The 21,123-nt window shown below is 32.2% G+C and overlaps 2 protein-coding genes across 5 annotated transcripts; both read left to right on the top strand.

Annotated features, from left to right (window-relative positions):
* Positions 1–1,755: 1,755 nt before the first annotated feature.
* LOC123902373 (putative GEM-like protein 8) lies at positions 1,756–7,476 on the top strand. 4 transcript variants are annotated; one of them, XR_006807568.1, is made up of 5 exons: positions 5,025–5,276; positions 5,377–5,448; positions 5,596–5,870; positions 5,952–6,583; positions 7,126–7,476. XR_006807568.1 is itself a non-coding variant. In XM_045952076.1 (4 exons), the coding sequence occupies exons 1-4, from the start codon at positions 1,836–1,838 to the stop codon at positions 2,788–2,790; spliced, it is 657 nt and encodes a 218-aa protein (XP_045808032.1). In that variant the 5' UTR covers positions 1,756–1,835; the 3' UTR covers positions 2,791–3,374. The 4 variants fall into 4 exon arrangements, 3 of the variants coding, with proteins under 3 accessions (XP_045808032.1, XP_045808034.1, XP_045808033.1); XM_045952076.1 differs by lacking the exons at positions 5,025–5,276; positions 5,377–5,448; positions 5,596–5,870; positions 5,952–6,583; positions 7,126–7,476 and adding exons at positions 1,756–1,971; positions 2,073–2,144; positions 2,261–2,535; positions 2,617–3,374; XM_045952078.1 differs by lacking the exons at positions 5,025–5,276; positions 7,126–7,476 and adding an exon at positions 1,768–1,965 and having other exon boundaries at positions 5,952–6,782.
* A 12,076-nt stretch (positions 7,477–19,552) lies between these two features.
* LOC123911003 (glycine-rich cell wall structural protein-like) lies at positions 19,553–19,966 on the top strand. The gene has a single exon (XM_045962318.1). The coding sequence runs from the start codon at positions 19,553–19,555 to the stop codon at positions 19,964–19,966; it is 414 nt and encodes a 137-aa protein (XP_045818274.1).
* The last annotated feature ends 1,157 nt before the right edge of the window (positions 19,967–21,123 follow it).

Below are 21,123 nucleotides of genomic sequence, written 5' to 3'. Positions count from 1 at the left end.
AAATTAAATGTAAAAAATACAAGAAGCATGACCACATGGAGTTGATGAAAAAAGATTAACATAATTGTTTCAATGGTATAAATATTAATGAATTAGCTTGACTAACCATTATTGAGATTAATATTTGATCATGGTCATTTTTGTATTGTATTTGCAGGTAAATTAATTAAATTGGGTTACTTATGACTAAGATAACAAATACAGTAAAAGGAAAACTAAAAATACAAGGCTAGTATCCACATCATTCTAAATGGACTTGCTTGAACAATGAACACTATAGCCTTGCATATTTCTAGTTTCTACCATTGAGTCATTGATAAATTGATGTGTGAAATGGAAGTAACAAAGCCATCGGAGCTGTTTGTTTGTTGGGTCAAAGTATATATCATAAAGTGAACTTGCTGACATGGCTATGATTTGGTAAGGGATAAAAAAAGAAGATCTCATGTCAGCTATTGACAATGCAAAGAATCATTGACATGTTTCTTAAAAAAGGAAATTTGCCAAATCATTCCCATGTCATCCCTATTTGAAATTTGAAGGAATGATATTCAAATAATTGACTTGGTAGTTGGTAGTATTAAAAAAGTAGCCATAATTTGATGGTACTACTACAACTTGTGCCAATGTGGATATATAGCAACAAATGGTTAGATGCATACAGGTATAAGAAGTTAAGGATGATACACTAAGGTACTTATCATCTACCCTTAACTTTAAGACATATGAAATGGAATGAAACCCTTTGCAGTAGGTCCTTTACAACATTTTAACTTTCTGTATCACTTGAACTGTCTAACCTTATTATCCATTTCAAGGTGCAGTAATTCAGTAATCATCACTCATAACATGTCCAGTTGACAATTCTTAAGTTTAATTCATCAAATATCACATTATTATTAAAAACTAACTAAAATAGACAAAATGTTCATGAAGTTTCAGAGTTTGACCTTGAAAACTCAAAGAACATAGTTCTACGGTGGGTCCTATGATGGACAATCTTGATTGATATGTGGTCCGCGGTTATATCGACCAATTCAATATCTTTGCTGTGAGAATAGGGAGAATTGTGAATTCTCCTTCTAGAAGGAAATGTCTTATCATATTAAAATTTCATAGGATTTTTAAGTATCAATCCACGATAGACCACCTAGCAAAGCGGTCCACCCAAAAATTTGCCACATCCCAGCTTTCTACTGACCACACTATCTATATTTGATAAACCTCAGTAACATTTCAGTCATATATTATGTTAAGAGAAAAGTGAAAATGAAAATGATGGTCATACAGGTAAACTTGGCTATCATTTTACTTTTATATACCTACCTTACTGCAAGAGATATTAGACAAGTCTAGCATCAGAAAGTTAAAATGCTGACTCAAAAAGGTTCTGCTGATGCATCCTCACAAAACTGTGCAGTTCTCCAAAGGGTTAGCCGACAACATTCCAATACACAATGATATCTTGCTCATGAAGATATATAAATTAACCTTTCTCTAAGCCTCTAAAAATAAACCCTTTAAGTTTTTTTTTTTAAAAAGCTAACTTATACTATCTTTCTTTACTATCTTTTTCTAAAAGCAACCAAACAATCCATGATGTCAAAATATTATCTTCAACAAAAGACCTTCAAGTTGCCATGCAAGCAATGTCTTTATTACATCAACCAAGATCATGGTTGAGTCATCCCAAAAAAGAATAAGATTCACTTCCTACTTTTCATCCCTTTAAATATTACCTCCTTAGAATACAAAGGGACTGATCAAACCAAGCAAGCATAACTTCCTCTAGTAGTCTCTCAACCACCTCACCTAGCTACTGTTAATCATTCAATATGCAGACCTCACTTTTTCATGAGCTAGTTGTTGGAACTCCAACAATATATGATCAGTTTCAAAAGTCGGGTAACAGATACTTACTTGATTCTGCCTCTCATCAATGTCAATATCCATCCAAACATCAAAGCAAAAGTAAGACATTTTTTTCCTTTACAGACAATCACAAACATCTAATCTAATTTCATTAAGTATTGAAGATGGTTTTACTAATATATATCGTTTCACTGTTTCAGGTATAGCAAATTTAAACAAGAAAAAGCTTGGCAGAAAGGCCGATAGTCTCTCACGAATGGTCCAAGAACATGGTGAGTACTTTTGTAAGACTTAGATGTGTATCCAAGAGATATGGTACAATTTATGAATACCATTCCTTTTGTCTCTAATATATCTAATTCTATTCTATATAACTCTAAAATTTCAGTGAGATTGGGAGCAAACATATCTGATACGATAAAGAGGAAATTGAGCTTAGGGGCTCGAATTCTTCAAGTGGGAGGATTGGAGAAAGTTTTTATGCAGTATTTTAGTGTGAGCGAAGGGGAGACGCTGCTGAAAGTTTCCCACTGTTATCTATCCACCACATCCGGTCCTCTAGCCGGTCTCCTCTTCATCTCCACCGAAAAGGTTGCCTTTTGCAGTGAGAGATCAATAAAAGTGTTTAATCAGAAAGGTCAAATGTGTAGGATCCGCTATAAGGTATGTCGTGAACTATATAATTACATAAACAAACCTCTTCGTATATCTCAGTTTTCCTAATCCAATATTTTCTATGTACAGGTTTCCATTCCACTGAAGAAGATCAAGTGTGTGAGGCAAAGTAAAAATGTTGAGAAGCCAACACAGAAGTACATAAATATAGTTACAGTGGACAATTTTGATTTCTGGCTTATGAGTGTCTTAAAATATCAGAAAACTTTTAAATATCTCGAGCAAGCTATTTCTCAAACTTAGATTAATATAACAAGCCTACTATTGGAGCATAACATAAATAGTCGAGGCTTGAAGGATGCTTCATGTTGCGAGGACAAACATTAAGATGCAAAACTTAAAAGAGATGATAAACAACAAGACAAGCTATGAAAAATGACAACTGTGATAGAAAATATTGGGCTTTGTCTTCGATAAGAGGGACTTCGTAAACGGTATTGATCATCCTGAAACACAAAACATCGTGTGGCATTATGGTTTCTCACCCAAGATTGCCCAAATTATAACAGATACACATGGTTCATTCATATCAGCTCGGATGCAGACTTAGCTGTCAACATATTGTTGATGAAGTCGAGGATGCAAGAGATCATTTGGCGCATGCTTCGTTACATGAAGTGAGATTATTATGGTAGAAAACAAGATGGAAGGAAAAGTAAATAGAAGGGTTGAAGAAAACTATTAGAAGTTTAAGTTTCAGGCTCAATTGCTTAATGGATTTGTTATGTGCAAGTTCTGAGGAACTTCTTAATTGTATTTAGAGTTTAGACCATTCAAATCTTTGATAAAATTTGTCTATAATTATTCAATTTTTTTTGTTTGATAAACTATAATTATTCAAATGTGAATCATTTTCAATTAGTTATCTTAAATAATTAACATAGATTACATCAATAATAGAATTGGACACTCTCGGGAGTTAGAGATTAGGATAAATAAATCCTAGTACACATAACATTGAGAGAGTGATTGCCAAATAATAATAGTAAAAACAAAGTAAGGTAGTAAAAAAATGCTTGAGATTTGTGAAAGTTCCAATAGGAGTAAAAAATGCTGGTAAATATTTAAACAAAATCAAACACCGATCATGACATCTGACATAACAATTTCGACAATTCCAATCATATTTTAGTCATTGTTATAATAGTCATTGTCTATATAGAACATGGATTTTTATTTATGTTAGAAAATGGTCTCATGCAACTATTGAAATTTCGAACACCAATCATGACATCTGACCTAGCAAAAGCTGTGATAGAAAATATTTAAGGGACCAAAACTTACTAAAAAAGTATATAGAGACTTAAAATGAAATTTGAGATTTTTTTTTGGATACAATTTGAGATATTTATAATGACAAAAAACATATTTGACCCTAGTTTTAATATCCCTGAATTTCCAAGAACTATAAGACTAAAAAAATTATAGCTTTTCTTAAAAAAAAAAATATCAACGTTTGAAATAAAAAATTAACTTCACATATGTCATTTTCTTTTTTTTTCTTATGTTGGCGGTGACAACAACACATAGAAATTTGGAGGGAATATAGACAAGTTAAATTTATTAGTTATTACTAAACACCTGATAATTAAGTAAGCACAAAATCAAATCTCGTAGAAGGCCCAAATCCAAAGTCCAGATTTGAACGTAAGTATATAAAGCATCAGTACTACTACTACTACTACACTTTCTCACTCAAAAAATTTGAAGAAGATAAAATCCTTCACCTTCTTCATCTGGCGATCTCGACCTCGACCTTGAACCCTAATCTTCCATACTCACACGAAAACATAACTCAATAGCTCACACCTACACCTTCGTCGTCTCGACTACACTTTCTCACTCAAAAACCTAACAATTAACAGCTAGTTTATGTCTCTTATTACACATTAACTTGCACCTGTCATCTATTATTAATTAGTTAATTTCATTTAGCTTACTACACATGTAACCCTGGAACTTCTTACTCTTGTAGAACCTACATGCCACATCCCAAAGATCTAATCCAGTAACACAGGGTAAACTTGGCCATGTTTTTTTACTTTGATATACCTACCTCACTGCAAGAGAATTTAGACAAGTCTAGCATCACAAAGTAGTGTTTCATTCTTTACCTTTTTTTGGTTTAATTTCCTTATACCAAATTTCCAAAACAGTGCAGTTCTCCAAAGGTTTGGCCGACAACATGTCAAATAGACCATGGAATCTTAGCTTGCTCATGAAGAAATATAAATTAACCTTTCTCTAAGCCTCTAAAAACAAACCCATTCAAGGATTTCTTTTTAAAACTTTTGAAAAAGCTTACTGTACCATCTTTTTCTAAAAGCAACCAAACAATCCATGATGTCAAAAATATTATCTTGAATAAAAGGCCATCAATTTGCCATGACAGTAGTGTCTTTATTACATCAACCAAGATCATGGTTGAGTCATCCAACAAAAGGGTGAAGATTCACTTCCTACTTTTCATCCCTTTAAATACTAACTCCTCAGAATACAAAGGGACTGATCAAACATAGCAAGCATAGCTTCCTTAATTTGTAAACTATACTACCTTTTCCTTTCAACAAAACACAAACCTTATTAATCATTCAACATGCATTCCTCACTTCTTCATGAACTAGTTGTTGGAACTCCAATCATATATGATCAGTTTCAAAAGTCGGTTAACAAATATTATTTACTTGATTCTGCCTCTTATCAATGTCAATATCCATCCAAACATCAAAGTAAGACATTATTTTCCTTTACAGACGAATCACAAACTTCTAGTCTAATTTTATTATAATATTGATGGTTTTACTAATATAAAGTGCTTCAATGTTTCAGGTAGAGAAAATTCGATCCAGAAAATGCGCTGCAGGAAGCCCAATAGTTTCTCACAGAGAGTCCAAGAACATGGTGAGTACCCCTGTAAGACTTAGATGTTTTTCCGAGATATGATACTGTTTATGAATGCCATTCTTTTTGTCTGCAGTATCTATATCAGTTTAAGTCCTTTGCTAGGTGAAGATATCTAATTCTATTTATATAACTTTGAAATTTCAGTGAGACTCGGAGCAAACATATCTCAAACAATAAAGAGGAAGTTGAGCTTAGGGGCTCAAATCCTTCAAGTAGGCGGAGTAGAGAAAGTGTTTATGCAGTATTTTAGTGTGAACGAGAAGGAGACGCTGTTAAGAGTTTCTCACTGTTATTTGTCCACCACATCTGGTCCTCTAGCCGGTCTCCTCTACATCTCCACTGAAAAGGTTGCCTTTTGCAGTGAGAGATCAATAAAAGTCTTTAATCAGAAAGGTCTAATGTGTAGAATCCGCTATAAGGTAAGTCGTAAACTGTATAAAAACATTAACAAACATTTTCATATATCTCAGTTTCGCTAATCAAGGATTTGTTATGTACAGGTTATGATTCCACTGAAGAAGATCAAGTGTGTGAATCAAAGTCAAAATGTTGAGAAGCCAACACAGAAGTACATAAATATAGTTACAGTGGACAATTTTGATTTCTGGCTTATGGGTGTCTTCAAGTATCATAAAACTTTCAAATATCTTGAGCAGGCAATTTCTCAAGCTTAGATGAATTTCAGAAAGTCCAACATATGTGCATAATATAATTAGTTGAGGCTTTGAAGGAAGTTTAATATTGCAAGGACAAACATTATGATAAAGAACTTAAAAGAGATGATAAATGACAACTGTAATAGGCGATATTGGGCGTTGTCTTTGAAAAGAGGGACTTCATGGATGATATTGATCATCCTGAAGAACACAACATCGTGGGATTTTGGCTTTTCCCTCAGTATTGACCGCTGATAACTGAATCAGATGCGCATGGTTCATTCATATCAGCTCGGATTCAAATTTGGCTGTCAGCGTATTTTTGATAAAGTTGTTGATGCAAGCTAGAGATCATTCGGGCGAATGCTTTGTAACAAATCCCAGATGCAGACAATGAGTGTTAATGATAGGGATCATATTGACAGAAGTTATCCATTCATCAATAGAGAGGCCTAAACAGGACAGGGAAAGAAAAAGTAAATATAAAAACTGAAGAACACCATTAGAAGTTTAAGTTTCACCTGTATTACTTACGTTACAAGTTTTCATTCAAGTTTTTTTTACTATTCAATTTTTTCCTAAGAATTTTTTAACATGAGGTGTTAAATTGAGTGTGGCCAAACATACAAAGGGTTAAGAATCAACAATTTATGGGCAGTTTTTTTAATGCTAATTCATAACTTTTTACTAACAAAAATTGTGTCTTTATGAGCAGTTTTTTTCATAAACTATCTTGAAAAACTTATAATAATACATAAAAACTTATTTATTTGCATAAGTTGTTTCGCATAAGGTCAAAAATAAGCCAATCCAAATGGGTCCATATTGGAGAACTTATGAAAATTAGTTGAAATTTTTTTATGACAATTGTTTTAAACTGTTTTTATAAGTTCTCCCAAACAGTCTCACAAAACTTAGGCTAGTAGATATGCTCAAATAAGCCAATCCAAATAGGTCATTAGTTCATGATATTTTTTCAATTTGAGCTAATGATTTTCCATATTCTGTTTTGTTTTAGCTTTCTGCATCCAGCTGATAGTAACAATACAAAGCTTCAACAATGGTTGTGCAAGGAGGAAATTAGGTTGGTAACTAGCTAGTATCTTATGGAAACTTTCACGGCTTGGTATTAGTTTCTTTTAGATCAAGTGATTTCTGTTTGGAAAGTTTTTCCTCTAACATGTTTGTTGTACTATGTATAGTACATTTATTAGTTTCATAGATTTTCAAGTATCTGATTGTGTATCTTTTGACAATTTATTTAACAAATAAATGTATGAATATAGAAGCATATGTACCGTAATGATAAATGCATTTGACAATTGACATGAGTATGAATGAGATGTCACGAAACTATGCATTCTCGTAATAATGGATTACATTTGGCATGCTACATATGACGGGACTGATAAACAAGCTTGGATTTTCATGACAAAACTTCGACCTCTGGTTTTCATGCATATACATTCTTTAATTGAAAAGCTGTTATGAATCTGATATGTTGTACCAAAAAAGTCGGGGAAATCTTTCTAAATTGAAGATAAAGAGCTGCAAAACTTGGAGGGATTGAACCTCCTTATACCCAAAGGCCCCAATTCTCTCTCAGAATGACAAGATGATATCCCTCTCAATCCCACTTGTTATTTATATACATTGAACCCTGCCTCTAACTTCCTCATCCTAACTATTCCCAAGTAGCTACTTGATTGGGCACCCAACTAATTGAGATCAGGTACCAGCAATATAGTTATTAGGAACCTCATATGTATTACAAAGAAATAGGGGAAATTCTTCCGTAATCACGGACACATTATTACAACACTTTGAGGGTTTGGACTTTCCTATATGGTTGTTCATTTCATGTCTGTGAAGAGTATTCCCAGCAATGTTGTGGTTCAATATATGGATTTCCACGTTTGTTACAAAGTCAGGAAATTTATTTTTGGGCATAAAACATTGCTGTAAATGAAATAACTGCCACTTTCCCATGTTTATATTTCCAAGAAAGGGATTGGAAAAAAAACGATTCCCATGAAGGTTGGAATTCCTATACCCTGCAATTACAAATAAGTTGGTAAAGCTTTCTAGTTAGGTATCTTAGATTCACATAAGATACTTGCAATCTGTGGGATCATATTTTTGGCATGTATCATGAAGGACAATACAGTCGTATACCTTGGTACCAATGTAACTCAGGTATTTAGCTTATCAGGGAATCCTCAATATCTAGATGATGATAATGGTGTTCAAATAACTCTTATTCTTATTCATAATTTGCGTAGGTGCTGGTAAAGATAGGAATATTTGAGTGCATGCTTCTGAAATATGCAAAGCTGCTGTATATGTTACTAATATTAATATATATCATAGCCTAATATGTCCTGAATAATGCTCGGTGTCATTTTTATCTCACTAAAATTGTAACTTGTGCACTGAATACTGGTTTGCAGCCATTCATTTCAAATTTCTCTAGCAATTCACCAATGTACTTCTGTTGATGCATTACTATACCATCCTTCACTTTTGAGAATTCCATTCCTAGAAAGAATGAAAGCTCACCAAGATCAGACATTTCAAATTCTGATTTTAATTTGTCCTTCACATCTTCAATTCCTGCAACTCTACTGCCAGTTAGAAGCAGGTCATCCACATACAGACAAATTATAATGATTTCACCAGTTTTGAAGCTTTGCACATAAACTCCAAACTCAACTACACATTTCTTAAATCCAATTTGGATAAGAAACTCATCAATTCTCTTATTCCATGCCCTTGGTGCCTGTTTCAAACCATACAGTGTCTTATACAGTTTGTACACCATATTCTCCTTCCATTTAATCTCAAAACCTGGAGGTTGTGACACAAACACTTCCTCTTCAAGTGGACCATTTAAAAATGCTGATTTAACATCTAAATGATACAATAACCATCTGTTTTTGCAGGCCAGAGCTACTACAAGTCTCACAGTCTCAAGTCTAGCTACTGGTGCAAACACCTCATTATAGTCAATGCCATGCTTTTGCAAAAAGCCTCTAGCAACCAACCTTGCTTTGTGTTTTGAAATTGTGCCATCAGGGTTCAGTTTCACTTTGAACACCCATTTCACATCTATTTTCTTTTTCTTGTCTGGCAAGGCAACTAGCTTCCAAGTCTGATTTTTCTCAATTCACTTAAGCTCCTCTTCCATAGCCTTCTTCCACACATTACTTTTCAAAGCATCTCTGAAATTCACTGGTTCAGAATCAGCTAGCAGTGCAAAATGAATTAGCTCACCTTCATCATTAACTGCACTGTCATGAGTCACTTCACAATCATTCAATCTAGCTGGTGCATGCCTTGTTCTCTGAGGCCTCACTGATGCTTCAACATCTTCTGGCACATCTGCATTTTCTGCTTGTACAGTATCCTCTTCCTCATAACCATCTTCTCCATCTGAATCATCACTTGACTCTAGATGAACATGATTATATTGAACCTCATCTCTATACACAGGATTTGTCTCCCACTTCCACTGTTCTGCCTCATTCACTATCACATCCCTACTAATATTCACTTTATTAGTCATTGGATTGTAAAGCTTATATGCACCTGTTGGATGATACCCTATAAGTATCATAATCTCACTTTTATCTTCAAGTTTGGTCCTCTTAGCATCTGGCACATGTTTATAACACAATGAACCAAAAATCTTGAAGTGCTTCACACTTGGTTTCCTCCCACACCAAGCTTCTTCTGGCACTGTTTTCAACTTCTTTGTAGGGCACTTATTCAAGATGTAAGCAGTTGTAGTTACTGCCTCACCCAGAACTTGTGTGGTAACTTTTTCTGCTTCAGCATACTTCTAGTCATATTCAACAAAGTTCTATTTCTTCTCTCAGCAAGTCCATTATGTTGTGGTGTATAAGGAGCAGTAACTTCATGCACAATGCCTTGACTTATGCAGAAATTTTCAAAATCCTTTGATGTGTACTCACCACCCCCATCTGTCCTTAAAATCTTAATTGACTTCTCACACTCCTTCTCAATTAAGACTTTAAATCTTTTGAACACATCCAAAGCTTCACTCTTAAGCTTTATTGTATACAGCCACAACATTCTTGTATATTCATCAACAAAAGTGATGAAATACTTGTTTCCACCCAATGATGGAACCTCAAATGGACCACATATATCAGAATGGATCACTTGTAAGGCTACACTAGCTCTTTTAGGCATATCAGACACAAATGAATTTCTACTGTGCTTACTCTTCACACACACTTCACAAATTTCATTTCTGATATTAATTTTAGGCAAGCCAATCACCAATTCCTTAGAATTTAAATCACTCAGGCTCCTAAAATTCAAGTGACCATACCTTTTATGCCACAATGCTTCAACATCTGTTTCAACATCTTCACTCAATGCTGTAGACAAACACATCATAGCATCAGTTGTAATGTTGCATTTATAGGTCCTGTTCTTTGACAAGTTGGACTTCAGCACTAAATCCTTCTTTGCATCAAACAGCTTCATTGAATCACCTTCAATGGTTACTGAGAACCCTTTCTCCACCAATTGACATATACTCATCGAATTACAACTCATCTTTGGCACATACAATACATCTTCAATTATCACTTTTCTACCACTCTTGCTTCTGATGACAATGTTACCAGCACCTTCCACTGCAAGTTTGCTGCTGTCAGCCAACCTTATGCTTGTCTTCTTGCTTGCATTAAAGTTGGTTAACCATTCACGATGTGAAGTCATATGCTTAGAACATCCTGAATCAAGATACCAGTCTTCACTTTTCACATTATCATCACAGGTAGTAGCCATCATTAACACAACATTGGCTTCACTGCCTTCTGCAATGTTGGCTTCTTGTTGATCCTTCTTTGACCAACACTCCTCAGCAAAGTGACCATATTTTTCACAATTATAGCACTTTACCTTACTCTTATCAAAGTCCCTTTTCTTCTTGTTTTGGTTCTTGACAAACCCTCCTCCTTTAGAGGACTCAGGTTTATCATCTACCTTGGACTTATCACCATTTACCCAGCTATCTTTTCCCTTCTTGAAGTTCTTGCTGTTACACTCCTTCTTACTGGTTTGAGCTTGCAATGCTTGTTGGTTCGATCTCTCTAAACCTCTATTCACTACCATAATCTCATGTGCTTCTAATGAACTCTGCAATTCCTCGATTTTCAGGTGGTTATATCTTTTGCCTCTTCTATTGCCACTACTATGAAATCGAATATAGGATTTAAAGATCTTAACACTTTCTCTACAACCATTTGATCAGTAATTGTCTCTCCACAGGTTTGCATTTGATTCACAATTGCAAGAAGTTTCGAGAAATAATCACTTACTTTTTGATCTTCATCCATTTGCAGAGATTCATATTGCCTTCTATATGCTTGCAGCTTCACTTTTTTCACTTTATCACCACCAGTATGATAACCTTCAAGAATATCCCATGCTTCTTTGGATTTCGTAGCTTTTGCAATTTTCTCAAAATGTTGAGAATCTACATTTTGCTGAATGTAGAACAGGGCTTTGCAGTCTTTTTTCTTTGCATCTCTGTATGTTTCTCTTTGTGCCTCAGTTGAATTTGCACCCAATTCTTCATAACCGTTTTGCACAATTTCACTCACTTCTTGAGCACCAAACAAAGATTTCATCATCGCACTCCACCGATCCCAATTCTTGCCATCAAGAACCAGAATATTGGTTGGAAAACCACCACCATTCATCTTGCTTATCAAGAAAGAAATCGAATCACACACCTCACTCAGTGTTTCCCAAAGATTGATTTCCCTTCACAAATCACTCGTGTTTCCCTATGATTAAACCGGGCTCTCGATGCCAATTGTTAGCGCAGCACACACACAGGAATGATAAGCAACACTAGAATGATGAAAGAAAGAATGAAAACAGAGAAGAATTATTGCAGATGTAAAAGTGTATTATTCTCATTAACATTCATTGTTGAATTACACAATTACAAGTTTATTTATATTGGTTACATAATATTGCTTATAAGATAAGTAACTACCCAACAAGTAACTAACTCATTCACAATTTTGTAACTGACTAACTAACAGTTAGTTGTAACCAACTAACTAACTTCTAAACTGACTAAGTATTTGAACTGTGAACATCTCTGCACTCTGCAGATGTTCCAACATCAGGCAGCACATTTGAAACTCTGCAGATGTTCCAACATCAGGCAGCACATTTGAATTACACTTCAACAGATAGTAGCTTCTTTCTTTTTCTATTCCCCATGATTTTTTTTAAGAAAAATGGATTGGGCTGGATTGGGCCTCATTTACTAATACACCTTAACATAAATATTTAATTATTACACCCCCTAACTTACTAATACTACTACCCTATAAAAAAATTTTGAGGCCCTCATTTTTAAGGGGCCTTGTTCGACGGCCCATCCCGCACATGGGCCTGGGCCGCCCCTGGAGGAGGTATATGAAAGAGGGTGCAGGTTTATGGTGACGGTTATCCCTGACATCACAATGGAGTGTCGAAGTAGAGGTGATAATATAGATCTTGTTGGAAGATACAAAGGGTCTCTTTGGCAAGACAAAGAAGCTAGCTTTTAGTTTCTGTCTTATAGCTTATAAGCTAAAAGACCTGTTTGGTAACAGTCTTTTCAGAAAGAGCTTTTAGCTTATTTTACTGACTTTTAGCTTCTTTTTCATAAGCTATTTCAAGTAGTTTCTGAGCTTTTAGCTTCTAACTTTTCATTTTTTCTTCCTCTTTTATCCTTATTGTTTTAACTAAAATCCACATTTACCCTTTATAATTTACTATCATTAGAATTTAAAATAAAATAAGTAAATACATGTTTTAACGTTGTTTCTTTTAAAATCGCATGTATATAGTATGTTTTAACATTGCCTTATTATTTATTTTCAAATATGAAGGCTAAAGTTTTTTTTTTTTATCAATCCTTACTATAATTTTTTTTTGAAACAACGTAACTTACTATAATAGGCGATAAAATTGCTTTGATTATTATTTTGGATTATATAAGTGTTGTTAAGATTATCTTTGATTATTATTTTGGATTCATAAGTGTTGTTAATTTTTATTATATGTTTATTTTCATTAAGTGTTGTTAATTTTTTTTAAAGTAAATAAATAATATAATAATTTGAAACTAAAAAAAAAATCTGATTGGAAACTTAAATTATAATATTAGAATCCTTCTTTGTCAATATTCAGTTATCTCCTTCTCCAATCTTATTGTTTTCTCATCCTCGTGTGCTTGTTCTCTCATAGTTCATTGTACTACCAAACAACACACAACCGAAAATGTATATTACATGTGTAATTTTAAGTATCTTAAATTTTAATTTGATATAAATTTTATTATAAATAAATAAATAAAATATATATATATATATATATATATATATATATATATATATATATATATATATATAATTTGACGTGAAATATATATATTACATTAAAATTAAATTAAATTTCAGCATACACAAATTAATTTAATAATAAAATATAAGAGATATATTAATTAATAAATTTAAATTACTATCTTAATTAACAATGTCTTTTTATGTCTTTTTACATTTATCAGTTACTTGAACAACTAATTTTACCAAACACTTCAATTAGCTTATCAGCTAGAAGTTGGAAGCTATCAGCCAGAAGCTATCAGCTAGCTTATCAGCCAAAAGCTATTTTTGCCAAACAGAGCCAAAGTTTGTTGGAACTTGGAAGGTAAAAGGGTTTGGAAGGAAGATTAGGATTTGATGGAATAAAACGTGGGTAAGCAGTTCACAGTTGTATAGTAATTAATTTTAATATTTTAATTAAAATAATGACATGGCAAAACGGTTGAATTTCATTGGTTGTCTGTGTAATGATGATATTACACTGTCTGCTTATGTTCTTTAAATCCGTTATTTTTTTTCTATTGAGTTTCTATTTATTTTTCTCTGACCAATTTTATTGACTTTTAAATTTAGGTCTAATGAGTGTATGGACGTTCTTTAGACATTTCATTTAAAAAAATAGTATATTTAAAAAGTAAAACATTTTAATTTTCAATGTGTAAACTTTACATATTTTCATAAATATTTAACAAAAATTTATTTAAGATACTTAAAGACTGCCCCAGAGGCACACTCGTTAACATTTTCTTTAAATTTAAATATTTATATTTCTCCATAACAATTGAGTTTTTTTTAAAGAGTTTGTTAATATGTATCATAAGGGTAAAAATGTTAAAAACTTAAAAATGAAAAGTTATGTATTGTGAAGAAGATTTTAACTTTGCACATTTCTTAAGACTAATTTTCTAATTTTTTTTTTTTAAATAAGTACTTTAACTTGTGCTCTTGGGGTGGACATATATTAACTTTTTTCTTTTTTAAATGGAAAAAGAAGGTTGCATGTTTGATTCAGGCTAGGAAATCGGATACGTCGATACATAAAATGTTTCAAAACTTTAGATATAATACGTTATTGAAAAATTAAATATATAAATGCACAATATATTAATAAGTGCCAAAAAATAATAAATTTACATATATATTTTAAGCATTTATTGACTTACTGTATTTTATAAGTCATTTGAAGTAAAAATCTCAATTATTTGTAGATATTAGTCCTTTACTAACAAATTAGTATTTTTTAACTATTTTTAGCCTTTTCACTCCACTTATGTCGACGTACCTCCTAATTTATAATAGAACTATATATTAATTTATATTTATTATTGCTCTTATATATATTTATCTTATATAACAGGTGGAAAAGAAAAACAAGAAGTAGAAGGTGAGAGCCGGTTTGCTCAAGTGGCACAGTCAAGTGGAAAATAGAAACAGTGTTGATAGAAACTAAAGGGAGGCGGTGCTCAACAAATTACCTCGCAGTGAAGAAAGATTTCCATCTCAAAGTGAGCTGCACTTTAATATTATAGATAGGGGATGAGTTTGACACTCCACAATCAATTCCATTCTTACACACAACACACAAAACCTCACGAGAGAGGGTGAAGACAGAGGAGATTGAGAGCTACCAAGAAGAGCAGAGGAATCATCTTCATCACCTTTTCATCTCTCCTAGTTATGTACTGTAAGGTTACCATGTTTATATGTAACTAATTCTGTTATTGGGATTAGGTTTAGTTCATTGTAATTCTCATGTAAACGGTTAATCTGGCCGGTTATATATAATATCTATTTCAATTATGTTGATGGTTTATTTATGTGCTTAATGCTTTTTCAACGTAAAACTCCGAAATTGATTATTTGACTCATAAAGTTCTAGACATATACTTTTTGTTTAAGAGAATTGAAATAAATTCATTTGTGAATGTTAATTACTAGGGATAGTGTTAGGTTCACATTCACGTATACTATCGTATCGTAATGACGTGATATTGATTAATGGCTCGAGACATCAAGGTTAATAATATAACACGAACACGCATGTGAGCGATATGTGAAAGCATAATTGAAATTTGGAAAGTACATAATCAATTAAGAGGTTACATTAGAAGAATAATTAACTATATCTAATCCCAGTAACTTGTTTCGTTGTGATTTCTTTCTGAATTTATCTGTGTTGTTAGTTTGGATGTTTATAAACAAAACTCTTTTTCTATACTTAAAATTATATTAATTGTTGGACGGTATCAATATCGCATTAGTCACTGTGGAGACGATAAAAATATACTTACTTTTGTACTATAATATATATAAATATGACTAAAATCGATAATAATAATAATAATAATAATAATAAATTAACATTCGAATTACTCAAAGTGAGCAAAAAAATACCACCCAAAAAAAACATCATCGATACCACCCAAAAAACAAAGAGTTGTCTATTCGTAAAGAACATCATACTCTAATATTCACTATATTTAAAAAGAAACAAAGATTGTATCAGTCTTCTCTCTTTCATTTTTTCCTTCATCAAAGAACATTAATTGATCGATACGCGTATCAGAGAAATATCTGACATGTATCGGTCGTATCTTTTTTAAATAATAACTAGTTTAAAGACTCGTGCATTCGCACGGGTCTACTGATTTTTATTCGATATTTGAGTTTGTCACTATATTAATGTAGAAAATTTATTTTAAATTAAATATTTAAAAATTTGTTATATAATATTGTTAAAATATAAGTGGAATTATTGTGTTAATTATTTCTTGTAAATTTATTTATTCAATTTTTTATGTTTTAGTGACAAATAATGGTCCCGTGTATATTTTTAATAAAAAATTAGAAATTTTATTAGAAATATTTAAAGTAATTTAGTAAGTTCGATACTAATTAACTTTATTATATTATTATTATTATTATTATTATTATTAATTATTGTTTTTTTCTTCCTATTTTTATGTATAAATTGTTATGTTTTGTTCATATTTTTAACCATATCATCTTCTATATTTTTTTCAATATATTTTTTTAGTGAAAGATTTAATTGATATGCACCGACGGTGTAAAATAATTTTACACTGTCAACCAATACCAACCATGTTTTCTGCCACATCACCCCACTTTACACCACTTTCTTGACATGACATGGCAAAATAATGGTTATTTACTGGACGATGGTGTAAAACTATTTTACACCGTCGGTGCATATCAATTAAACTCTTTAGTGAAATTACAATGAAGGATATAAAATTTGCAACATGTTTAAAAGTAATAAGGATAAATTATAAACTCTGGTGGCAATCGATTTTAATATATTAGTTATAGATATTAATTTCCTGATACTCTTTTGTTAAGGGTATACATGAAAATTTATAAAAGTAATAAATGAAAATAATTATCTATAATGTGTTTCCTTGGTATGTGTAATTTTTTTAAAGTATTCCTTATAAAAATGATCGATTCAACACATGCTACTCTCCAAAACTCCAACCGGTTTAATTAGCCACTCTTCAAATCCACTCTAATATTTTTTTAACATACATCTCACGTTGCAGCATGTTCTTGTTTTCATTTTTCAAACATATTATTGATGCGAGACATTGTTATGTTTTTGTCAAATAGCGGTGTTTGTGTTTTGGTTTGAATCGGCTTTGATGTAAAAACTCACCCGATCAGAAAATAAATTTATTTGCAATTCAGCTCATTTTTAATAGTAAATAAAAAATTGATCCGACCCAACAATTTTAAAAAAAGAACATCCAAACACATACAAAAATATTTGATTTTTTGTGGTTTTTGATTTTTTTTGGATCGGCGATTTTTATTTGGATTTGCTTGAATTTAAGCACCCCTATTCCTAGTTGCTAGATTTTTATTTTTTAAAATATCCTCATTTTTGTTTATTGCACCGCTGACCCAACTAAACGATGTAAGTCTCAATTTAATATACATATAACTCACTCTCATTTGACAAGGCAAAGTTGATTGAATTTGTAAAGTTTTATTCAAGTGAATTTGGTCCAACTAGATTGGCGATGCTTGGTTGAAACTGAAAGACATATTTTTTATCCATTAGTTTACCAACTTTTGATGTTACCAATAATTTTGTCCGATGCTTTCTTTTTATACGTTTTTATTGAATACCGTTAATCTTGATCGATCTTAATAATATATGAAACACGTAAAATTAGTATTCATTAAAGCGTTATTTTTTTAATGGAAAATGTATTATATATAAAATGAAAGCATTATTGAGCGGTCTACCATTAAATGTTACATCGGTGACACTATTTAGCATTTGCTATATATATATATATATATTGTAATATTTTTTTAGTACTATAATTTTTTAAAATAAATATTATAATTATTAATTAAATTTTAAAAGTTTGAACCTTAAATTTGGCGGTTCAATAGACCAGATCCTGATGGTGAAAAAAAGAAGTTTGAACCCCCTAATCCGGGTTCCTGGCAACGTCACTAGTGACGCAGTCAATTGACTCACTCATTATGAAACATAGGACTTTTTAATTTAGTTACTTTAATGAGATTCACAAAATACTTTTGTCAAGAGTGCTCTAAAATTTATTTATTTATTTTTTAATTTAATTTAGTTAAAATTCAGTAATACAGTAAACCTCTGCCTAATAAAGTACTAGTAACTTGAAAATCCTGACAAAAAAAAATATAAATAAAGTACTAGACTGACATTCATTCACTTTCACTTTAAAACCAATGTTTTAAGAACCGGACTGGACCGTCCGGTTCAACCGGGAACCGGACACAGCAGCGGTCCGGGTTAGTGCTGAGAACCGATAGTCTGCAGAACCGGAAAAAAACCGCTTGAAACCGGTATGAACCGCCCGGAACCGTTCGAACCGGTGAACCGGGGCGGTTTGAAAAAACCGGCCAGTTCCGAATCTTTTGAAAATAAAAAAAAAAAAAAACAGTGTATTTAACTTTTTTTTTTCCTGTAACCCTAATTTTTTCCTTTTCAAAGAGCGTGAAAACGGTGGAAGGAACCAAATCCCTTAGTTTCATCGCAAAACCACCGGTAAGGATTGAACACCTGCACTTTTTTTCTTCTTCTTCTTCGTTAATTTTTTCTTATATTAGATGGTGGAATGAAACAAATTTATCCTATTGTTATGTTTAGGTTTCTTAATTTGTGGAATGAAGAACTAAAGTTTTGTTCAATTTTTATCTTCTTCTTCTTCGTTAATCTTTTTTTATATTAGATGGTGGAATGAAACAAATTTATCCTATTGTTATGTTTAGGTTTCTTAATTTGTTTCTTAATTTGTGGAATGAAGAACTAAGGTTTTGTTCAATTTTTATGGGTTTCATCTTTATATTATTTGCTTTAGGAAATCTTGTTTCAACACATTGATTGATTGCAACAAGAATAATATTTTTCAGAATCTTGTTTCAAATTTGAAAAGGGTTTTTTTTTCTTATATTACAGTGAAAAAAAAACGTTAAATACAGTAGTTTTTTTTTCCTTATATTTGAAAAGGTTTTTTTTTTTCTTATATTACAGTAGTTTCTAATTTGTGTTTTGTTTGTTTTAGGTTTTTAAAGTTTCTATTTTGTTAGTTTGTTTATCACTTGTGAAGTAGAATAATTATTATGAACCAATTTTAGTAATTTGTTGCTTTGTTTACCAATTTAAAGTTTATTTTCTAAATTTTGTTATGAACATCATGCACTTTAAAACTAAATTTTGTTAATTTGTCAATTTGTCAATTTATGTCTAAGTATTTGTTATTCTGTTACTGATAATTTGTTTATTAGCTACCAGATACGAAAATTATATGAACGTTCATATAAACGGTTCAATAGTGGTTGAACCGGTCTAACCAGTTGAACCATGAACCAGTGACCACACCGGCTCGACCTCCGGTTCGGTTCTTAAAACATTGTTTAAAACAGAAGAAAACATCCACTCATTCACACGCTCACACACAAAGACACACGCGACATAACTAACTCTCACATTCTTCTTGCTCAAGGAAAATGGAAAATCACGGGGGACAAGGCGACGGCGGTGGAAATCATGGCGAGATCGGCGGAGTTCAAATCAACAGCGCTATTCGCGATCTCGGCGGTGGAAATCATGGCGAGATCGGCGGAGTTCAAATCAACAGCGCTAATCGCGATCTCGGTGAAAATGATGGCGAGATCGGCGGAGTTCAAATCAACAGCGCTAATCGCGATCTCGGCGGTGGTGAAAATGATGGCGAGATCGGCGGAGTTCAAATCAACAGCGCTAATCGCGATCTCGATCTCGGCGGTGGTGAAAATGATGGCGAGATCGGCGGAGTTCAAATCAACAGCGCTAATCGCGATCTCGATCTCTTACGGAAGGATGCTGACGAAATGTACTTCAATCACTACTGTGATGTGTGGGTTCACCGACTCATGATATAGGTATTATTGATTAGATTTCGATTAGGGTTTGTAAGAAAGCTTTGATCCACTTTAGTATGTAATCAGGTTAAATTTGAATTGAATGGATTTAAGTTAATTTTTGTTGTTCATGTTTGCTCTTATCTTTGTTTAATTACTTTTGTGTTAATTGTTTGTGATTTTTTCAATTTATTATTCTGCTGTGTTTAATTACTTTTGTTTAATTACTTTTCCTTACCTTTTTACCTTTGCAACGGTTGGAAGAATTAATCCTCCAACCGTTAACCAACGGTCCCGAGCAGATATAATTGTTGACAGCATATTCTGTAACAAAAACAAAATCTTAACAACATATTTAATTTCAAAATTTTCGTACAATTTTACTTCATCATTACTACGAAATACCTCTCGAAACAACATATCTCCCATCCACTCAGATATTATAACATCAGCCTTTTCTTCAATTGTTACATCCTACATAAATAATTCTTCTATTAATCCCAAGCAATACTTATACTTTTTAAAATAAAAAAGACCTTAAAATGATAGCACATTATTTTCAAGATTCTCTCTTTTTTTGCCTTTATTCACCAAAATACATGAAAAATAATTTACCTCAACTTTACCCTGTAGTACAGTTATAACTTCGGACAACCTGTTGTCTTCTACTATGCGTTCAGCAAGTAGAGCCATCTCGGAGGCCTCAATGGCGTAAACCTGCAAATTACAAGAATAATTTAGCAAAAGGAAATAGCCAAAGAATCCCACTTTCTTATAAAATATCCATACCTTCCTAGCTCCGGCTAGGGCACAGTAAATAGACAAGATGCCTGTGCCACAGCCTACATCAACAATAACCTAAACAAAAAAAAATGAGAACAAAATAAAGAGAAAAAGTTTATAGCAAAAAGCATATTTTGAAATGTAAATTAAAAACTAGTCTGTATACCCGTGCGATGCACGGGATCATTATAAGTCATGAATCTTTTTTGAGATAAAAAATATTAGTAAACATTGTTATAATCAAATATGTGAAAAATAACAACTTGAATATCATTATTGACACATTTTTTAATAACTTGAATAAAAATCTTAACATGCTTCGATAACTTCATACATTAGTAATTTAATGTCAGTAAACTATAGTAGAATTTTTGGGATACTTAGTAGAAAGACAA

The sequence above is a fragment of the Trifolium pratense genome, linkage group LG1 (assembly GCF_020283565.1).
Source record: "Trifolium pratense cultivar HEN17-A07 linkage group LG1, ARS_RC_1.1, whole genome shotgun sequence".
Taxonomy (NCBI): Eukaryota; Viridiplantae; Streptophyta; class Magnoliopsida; order Fabales; family Fabaceae; genus Trifolium; species Trifolium pratense.
This window is presented reverse-complemented; position numbering and strand designations above follow the sequence as displayed.

Excerpts from the sequence above, each read along its gene's own strand:
- LOC123902373 (XM_045952076.1), top strand. The coding sequence starts at position 1,836 with ATGCAGACCTCACTTTTTCATGAGCTAGTTGTTGGAACTCCAACAATA. Across the intron at positions 1,972-2,072 it reads ATCCAAACATCAAAGCAAAA|GTATAGCAAATTTAAACAAG; the intron begins GTAAGACATTTT and ends TCACTGTTTCAG. Across the intron at positions 2,145-2,260 it reads ACGAATGGTCCAAGAACATG|TGAGATTGGGAGCAAACATA; the intron begins GTGAGTACTTTT and ends CTAAAATTTCAG.
- LOC123911003 (XM_045962318.1), top strand. The coding sequence starts at position 19,553 with ATGGAAAATCACGGGGGACAAGGCGACGGCGGTGGAAATCATGGCGAG.